Source organism: Papaver somniferum, unplaced genomic scaffold (assembly GCF_003573695.1).
Source record: "Papaver somniferum cultivar HN1 unplaced genomic scaffold, ASM357369v1 unplaced-scaffold_6, whole genome shotgun sequence".
NCBI lineage: Eukaryota > Viridiplantae > Streptophyta > Magnoliopsida > Ranunculales > Papaveraceae > Papaver > Papaver somniferum.
Window position 1 is genome coordinate 1533207 of NW_020648748.1, and position 8441 is coordinate 1541647.

Sequence of the window (8441 nt, forward strand, 5' to 3'; positions counted from 1 at the left end):
TATCAGAAGAATATTTTAGACCATGCCTTTGATGTACAAAAATGGAATCAGTTTATTCATAATACGAACGAACCATAGTTTGCTTGAGGATGATCTGTGAGATTATACAATCATTCTTTTTTTGTTTCAGGTTCAACACTGGTGTCAACCAATGCTACTGCCCTTCGGACGAGGTTTCCAAGAGGGCGTTGGTTGATGGCCTAGAGTCTTCCCAGATTCGCATGTTTGGTTTGCCCGTCAGGCCCTCGTTTTTTCGGCTGTAAAGAAAACTGCAAGAGCTCTCGGCGAAGCACTATTCAGTGCAGAACTTGGTAAACCAATTGGACAGATCACCATGGAAAGTCCAGTAAAGGTAATAGGTAATTCACTTGTTCTGTATATCTAACTATGTAGTCAAGTGGGATTGTTTTTTGATAAAATCAATTTTAGATGCTTTTATTGGAGTCAATAACAGTTTTCTTTGTTCACCACAGATCAGATGATTCGAGACCCAAATGGAGAAATGGATGGGTGCTTGTGACTGCATTATAACCAAAGTATGGAGACACATTTCTTCTTATTAGTATTTTCCTGGAAACCCATTGGTTACTTTATCCATCTTTACTTGCATTGTCTTGTTTTTAGTTCTTATGATTATTGTTTTTTGTAGGCTGGACTTGGAACAATTGCGGAGGCCTTGATAAGGGGCCTTCCAATCATGAAGCAATGGCTAGGCAGTTGTATTGCAGGCTCTGGTGTTGTGTTGGTGCAGTCGGTGTGTCCAAGGGCTAGAAAGGTTTTACTAAAACAAAAGTGTTGTTAGATTTTTAATTTTTTTGGTGTTGAAGTTCTGTAAAACTGATCTTATGTAGTAACAAACAACAGATCTTGTCTTTTTTTTAAGAAATGATGTAAATGATCTATGTGATATCATAAAACTTGATTCAGTTTTTAATTTGGTTCATAATTTGTTTTAGTATCAATTTTAATTGTAATTTTAATTTTAATTTCAATTTGGAATTATCTAAATCGAAATCGGCCAGATACTTCCGGCACCGGCAAAAAGTTTGGTAGCTCAAAAATATAAGCAACCAACTTCAGGTATTTCATGGTTGGTCTATCTATGAAGCGATCGGTGTTTCACTTGCTCTATTATCGTTGGTTTATCTATGAAGTGATCACTGTTTCACTTGCTGTATTTTGGTTAATCTAGCTTTAAAGCGATCACTATTTTGCTTGCTCTAGGAAGGTCGGTCTAGCCATGAAGCAATTAAGAAAAAAGATGCTACATGGTAGTTGCTTGATTACTAAAGCGATTGCCTAGCTGCTCTAGACTTGTTGAAATCCCACCTTTTGCAACTCCAGAGCGAGAGCCAAATTAAGTCGCTTTAAGGGATAGAGCGACTCAATATGGGCTTTTCCAATCAAAAATGTCTGGTCGCTTAATCCAACTTTTCTTGTAGTGTCCCCATAGTACTATGAAATTAAGATTGATGTTAAGTCCATGAAGAAAGCAAGTACGCATTCGTTGCAATTACATCATTATCAAGCTGGTTTGGTTTCCTGCAAAAGAATTGTAGGAATTTATAATGACTTGTCAAGCTGGTTTGAAAAAGGACGATTCCTTACGAGATTGAGCCTAAATTATATTTTCACTTGGATCGATTGCTACATTTTGGCAACTGGATGCGGAGGAGGATGTTAATAATGGGCTTTTTGAAGCTCAATGGGATTTTAGGTTAAATTCAAGACAAGATTACTGCAATCTCATCACCGTTGAATCTGAGAAGTGGAGAAATAGAGCTAATGTGTATAATATGCAATGTGGTGATAAAAATACCAAATATTTTCTCAAAATTGCATCTGAAAGAATAAGAAGAAATTTCATTGCCAAAATCAATGTGAATGGTCATATGACAGATATGTCAAACTGAAATTAAAATAGGTATTGTGGATTATTTCAAAAATGTTTTTCAAGATCAGACTCATTCAAAACCTACAATGGATGGACTAAATTTCAAGTCAATCCCAGCTGATTTAGGTGAATGGTTGGAAAGAGATATCGATGAACAAGAAGTAACCAGTGCAATAAAATTGTCGGGAAAAACAAAGGCCCATTGACCTGATGGTTACCCAATAGCTTTACACCAACAAACTTGGAGTACTATTAGACTTGATGCGATTAAGGTGTTTGTTGAGCTTCAAAGTAAAGGTTTTCTCAATTGGCGGCTTAAAAATACATTTATAGAACGCACTCCTAAGAAGGATTCGGGGGAAGAAGTTAATTAAGGATCTGCGACCTATCAATCTAGTTAATGGCTTCTATAAAATTCTTTCTAAGGTATTGGCAGAGAAATTTAAGGTTTCATTTTCTCATGTAATATCTCAACAACAATCTACTTTTATTAAACAAAAGGAAGATCTTGGAAGGTGTTCTTATATGGAACGAGTTGATTGATTCCGGAATGAAGAGTAAGGTTCTTGGTTTTTTGTACAAAATTGATTTTGAAAAGGCATTTGACCACGTTAACTGGACACTTTTAGATAATGCTTTAGAAAAGATGGGTTATGGTTCAAAGTGGAGAAGATGGGTGCAATTTTGTGGTGGACATTTGCGTTTTTTCAATTCTTATAAATCGTAGCTCGGAAGAATATTTCAAGAGTAATAAGGGCATTGGGCAGGGTGATCCTTTGTCACCATTTTTTTTTCTTATTGTGGGTGATGCTTTCTCCGTAATGAAATGGTTTACGAGTTTCGCCCGATGGAACAATGGTAAGTTATCTGCAATTTGCTGAAGACACATTAATATTCTTAGAAGCTGATATTGAGCAGGTTAAGTTTCTAAGAATGTTGCTTCTTTGTTTAGAGTTATTTACTGGCCTTGGTCTTCGTATTAATTTTTATAAGAGTCATATGTATGGTGATGGTTAAGATAGAGATGCTCTTTTAGCCGTTAAATCTTCTTGGGTGTGGTATACAGAAATTATGCATCTACATTTTGGTGCTAGCAACAGGGGATATAAATATTTTCCCTACCTCTCTGAAAAGTTTTCAAAACCCTATAGAAATACCAGTTTGCAAACTTATTAACCTAACTTTTTGGAACCATTAAGACTATCGTTGATTCTGGAATTCACATAACTAAAACGGTTTGTGTATCGGTTGGGATACACTGCCGAGTTCAGGAATACAAATCTGTTTAAGTTTGTTAAAAGAACTGTATATGAGTATGCATACCAATCCAGTTCACGACTAAAAAATATTTGCTCATGATGTGCATAAGAATATGTGTATCACGATTCTGTAAGTCGATATATAGCTATTTCGCTACGCGTTCAAGTACATATAATACGGGTTCAGACAGATAACAGTTCTCCCTGTTTGTAATACTTATATCACTGTCTTGTATCCGAATATATGGTAGTTCTATTTTTCTCTATAAATGGATTCGAAAATTCCCGAATAACATCATTGACACATATCATTGTTTCAGTCTTTTTTCCAATGATAAAACTTGAATCATGATTTTGATTCCAAACAATAAATTGTTTTTAACCGAAATTCATCAAGCATGAACAAATGTTCATTACACTTAGTCATTATATTTCGAGAAGTCCACAAACTTGATAATTAGTTCTCCACTCCAAATTCTTGTTTATGCATACTAGTCTATTTACTTATGCGACATCGTCTCAAATGATAGAAAAGTGAATATAACTTGAGATATATGTAGTTCAGTCCTCACTTACATTTTGATGATGAAGTTCTCCAAAATCTTCGGTTGATCTTCGCCTTTAGATGTTAGAACGCAATGATGACTGTCATGATCCACTGTCTCTCAACTACAATTTTACCATAATTTATTCATGTGTAATAGTGGAATCAGAGTCTTGGTTATTTTCTCATATCTTGAAATTAATTTTGCAATAAGTTTTCTTTATTTCTAAAATTTATTTAAACCTACAAAATTATTCCCTTCACACGTTCGAAAAGAACCCAGTTTTTACCACTATTCATAACAACTTTTGAAAATACATCAAATTTTTGGCGCCGCTGTCGGGGACCTGTGCTTAGGTAGAATTTTTCTTTTTAGGTTTATTATTATTTTATTTTTAGAATTGTTTGTTCCTTTTTACGTTTCTTTTTGTCTTTATTTTGCAGGTTCAAAGTGAAAACTAAGGACTAGGAGAGGAAAAAGCTTAAAGCGAAAAGCGAAAAGAGAAGAAAAGCGGACAATTTTAGGATTTAATTTTTAATTTTTTTATAGTATGTGAGGAAAACTGTAATTTTTTTTATTTTATTTTTTTATTAAACTTTAAATTGGACTTGGACTTTACTTTTTTACCCTACGGAAGGGTCTCAAATTAAAAAAAATATATATTAAATTGTGTGCAGAGAAGGACGGTGATTACAATATCACCTCGGCCCCTCGGGTTCGCACACGGCATAGGAGTCGTGGCCCGAGTCGACGACAACGGTTCATCCCCCGTCTGGTACGGGAGGTAAGTCCAATCGAAACACTCGCGAATCCCCTGCAAGCGAGTTACTGTACTCCTTAAGGTGCTAATTGTTTGAGGACGAATCAGACTGTCTTTATTTTCCTAGTAAAGGGCAAGGCCTGGCTTAAACAAGATAAGGGTTCGGATTTCATCAACGCAATGATGACTGTCATAATCTGTCTATAAATGCCAATCCATGTAAAAAAAATTGACGTGTAATCTTGAGTGACAATACTCCAAATATAGTTAAGAAGAAAGGTAGAGAAATAATGAATTAGAAGTTTGAGGGGTTTTTGTAACCTATCGAAGGGTAAGACCTTCGTTAATAAAGATAAATAGTTTTCCTCACCGTGGATATAGGTCTATAAGGCCGAACCAAGTTAAATACTTGTCTTCATCTTTAATTTTATTCTCTTTACATCTAGTTTTTACTTTGAATCTTGAATGTCTATGGTCTTTTAGTCGCTAGATCTTCTTGGGTGTGATATTTAGAAATTATGCAACTACACTCATCATTCCAGCAACTAACATCTGGTCATCGACATTGTGGTAGAACCAATGAGCCAACAAGTTACATCTTACTTCCAAAGTCTGGGTAGGATCCATTTCTCCTCCATATTAAGTTATAAAATCTAAAACGACCGACTTCAAAATCAGAACAGACAAGTCCATGAAACAACAAGAACAACAAAGTAACAAACTAAAACAAAGTGGCAATACAAAGTAAATACACATGAGGCTTGGGCATAACCAGCAAAACCCAAGTAAACTAAGAGCAACTAGATGCAGTCCGAGTTCAAAATCAGAAAAAAAAAAAGAAACAACAAGTGCCTCAATAACAGCACAAACAAAAAGCAAACAACAAGCATAAAGTAGGAATCACCATGCACTGCAACTCCTCTGAGCATCTCTCCAGATCAGAAACAGTATTTCAAACCAACACGTCATCTTTCTCTTGAATAGTAGCTTTCAGAATACCAACTGGGGCAGTGGTTTCCAGCTCTGAAGTGATTGTCTCATCCGTCGAAGCCATCCTGTTAACACCAGCAACGGAAGATCCAACTAAATTTCCCAGACATACAATGCTTTTTGTAAAGCTTATGCAGTCAAAATAATCATCTTCGTCAAAGTCATTGTAGAAGAACAGTGCATCCATTAGTTCACTCTCTGTGTCATAACAGGCCACACCAGCGCTGTACTTGATATATATTTTTCTATTTGTAAAGCAGAATGCTTTCATGTGAACCTCTGGATACCTACCAAGAGAATTAACTTCAATTCGATACTGACTGACCCAAGGGTTTTTATTCTTGTCAAGCAGGTCCTTCTGCATGTACCATATTCCAAGCATTTCAGCATCAATGAAATGCTCATTCCAGCATAGACTACCAGCCAGTTCGCCTAGGAAGTCCACAGAGATGCCGCTCAGTCCACGACATTGAGTCTCCTGATCAAGGGAAGGAATCAAGTTAAACTTTTCGGCTGTAGTGCTAAAGCATAGAACCCCGCTTTTAACCCGCCAATTTACAGATCCTTCCACAAACACAGAAGCTGGACCAAACTCTGGGTCCTTGAGTTCCGGATGAGGAAATTTGGCTTGGTGTTCGATTCTCCTCCAATCCGTTGCGGTGCCTAACTCCAAGACATCGCACACCAACCCAAAATCCGATTTACGCTCATATACGTGCACCAATTTATACTTGCCAGTTGCAGCATCAAAACCAAACCCACACATCGTTGCCTGGTGATCTTTGAGCTTACGTTTTTCAAAAGGAACATACTCCTTTGTAAAAGGATTCCATATCAGGAACGGATGTTGAGTGTGGAAACAGAGGAGACCGTTGCAGGAAGTCATCATCAGGGCAAACCGTCGCGAAGGCACAGTTAATACGAAATCCTTAAATTTCTGCTTCTCTGAATTACCAGTTTCGGAATCCACAATTTTCTGCTTCTCTGAGTTACCAGTTTCGGAATCCACAATTTTCTGCTTCTCTCCTAACCTGTTGAGGATAGTAACGTCATACTTACTTCCCGTCTCCGCTGCAGTTATCATAGCAAATCCAATAGAGTGGTTCTTCGTCTTATGATGAATATGGTGTTGACGAACAAAATCAGTATCTTTAATCAAGAACTTCCAGTATTTGCATACCCTCTTGGATATCAGTAATGATTCAGCAGGAACTCTAGAGAGAATATTTGAGACGAGATCCCTGAAATATAATAAGCAGGATTTGTTTGAAAAGATACTAACAAAAAGGCAGATTGAGTCACGAGTCACAAAAAAGTAATGGAACAACTCGAGGTTAGCATCTGACTAGATTCTCATTTTTGGTTTAGAAGAAAATAATACAATAGCAAATGCTAACATTTCTCTAGGTTGCATTCGTGGACATAAATATCATCTACGATTTCATGAGAGATCCAGGATGGATGCCAAGGAATTCATCCTGTTTAGCCTACTAATTTACATCATTGAATGGTAAGACAAATTGAAAACGTCTATGAACAGAGTTTGATACCCATTCTGCATCCATCCCAAGGAAATTTTAAAGCAAATCAAATTATCTTACGACAGTTTATGCAACTATCCAACATATGTAAGTGTAACTGATAACCGTTTCTCGTTGAATTCTCTTTTGCACTTGTCAGACGTATGGTATAGAAACGCAAAGTATTCCATTGTCACCAATTATTCCTACTCCTCAACGGGAATCTCTATAAGTCACAAGTTGTGTATCTACTGCAATAAATGGGCCGATCAATCAAGTTCCAGCAAGCATTAAAACGGAGATCATGAGAGCCAGAGATAGTTGTTTTGAATTCGAAAACATTGTCTTTAAATCTGTCCCTAGAAGTGCTAATGAGATAACACATGTTTTATGTCAATATGCTAAAGATGAAAATGTATCCAGGAGTTGGTCTGCACATGACCCTCCTCTCTGTATCTTACCTTTCCTCATGACTTAATGTAACCTAATTTAGACAAATGATATTTTCTCCTTCAAAAAAAAAAAAAAATTCACAAGTTAAAGTTATTTAACCTAATTTAGTCAAATCACTGGATATAAGTTGCTAGGTGTACAGTTATAACCATGCTAATGTCATATTTACTTTCAATATGTGTCAATTATATGGGACATTTCAAGTTTTAGGGTTCTTACATTTACCTCAATTTTGGTACAAAACATATGAATTAGGACTCTTAAAGCATACATCGGTTAATCAGGGAATCAATAGGCAAAGAAAAACTCAAAACGTCAATCAAGAAAGAAAAGAAATAAAAAAATTTGATTCATACCTGGATTTGAGAACCTGGCTGATGCTGCTAGGTTTATCGGCCAAATCAGAAGTATCAAAAGTGGTAGATAACGAAGACGAACTCTTCTCCATGGTGTTGATTACAGAAAGGCAGGAGTGATTTAACAAGAACAAAAGATGTGTAGAGGATGGATGGAGATGAGCAGGGAGGCGGTGGTCCGAGAGACTTTCTTTGAGAATCTGGAACGACAGAGGGGATAAAAACGGGATGTACTAGGGTTTCCATTTTGTTGATCACTCGGATTTGGCAATGGGCTTGCACAAGGCCATTTTAGTCGATAAGACAAAGTACATTTTTAGTTCGGTAGGTGATATTTTTTACATATTTTCAAAGCGATAACTCTGGATCCGCTATACGTTGGAAAGTTCTTAACCTTTTTGGTTGGATTTTGGGGTTTTAGGTTTGTAAATTGGCATAAAGGATTTTTGTTGATCATCCGATTCGGCAAACGTGCTTTTAACTCCAATGGGCTTCCACTTGGCCATTTTTTTCAAAGACATTGTCGAACGGCTTTGTCTTGAGCTTGAACCGTTTTTCGGGCACCATCCATTTTTTATGGATCATGATTTTATGTTTGAATAGTTACTAATTAAGAAGTATTTCTAAGTCACCTGTTACGTACGTATTTATGTTTACACCAAAA

General features: G+C 36.5%; 1 protein-coding gene and 1 long non-coding RNA gene across 3 annotated transcripts; one reads left to right on the forward strand and one right to left on the reverse strand.

The window, feature by feature from the left end:
• Positions 1-229: 229 nt before the first annotated feature.
• LOC113343569 lies at positions 230-943 on the forward strand. Of its 2 annotated transcripts, none has more exons than XR_003357305.1 (3): positions 230-359; positions 474-536; positions 650-943. It is a non-coding gene; the product is annotated as an uncharacterized LOC113343569 (long non-coding RNA). The 2 variants fall into 2 exon arrangements; XR_003357304.1 differs by having other exon boundaries at positions 230-352; positions 650-932.
• Positions 944-5150: 4207 nt separating this feature from the next.
• On the reverse strand, positions 5151-8124 carry LOC113343455 (putative F-box protein At1g47790). Its single transcript, XM_026587631.1, has 2 exons — positions 7778-8124; positions 5151-6689 (listed from the first exon to the last, which is right to left on the reverse strand). The coding sequence occupies exons 1-2, from the start codon at positions 7867-7869 to the stop codon at positions 5411-5413; spliced, it is 1371 nt and encodes a 456-aa protein (XP_026443416.1). The 5' UTR covers positions 7870-8124; the 3' UTR covers positions 5151-5410.
• Positions 8125-8441: the final 317 nt, after the last annotated feature.

What these genes read in the sequence shown, in the direction of transcription:
- LOC113343455 (XM_026587631.1), bottom strand. Translation starts at nt 7,869, where the DNA reads ATGGAGAAGAGTTCGTCTTCGTTATCTACCACTTTTGATACTTCTGAT. An exon ending in AGCCAGGTTCTCAAATCCAG is followed by an intron (nt 6,690 to 7,777) that starts GTATGAATCAAA and finishes ATTATATTTCAG; the next exon opens with GGATCTCGTCTCAAATATTC.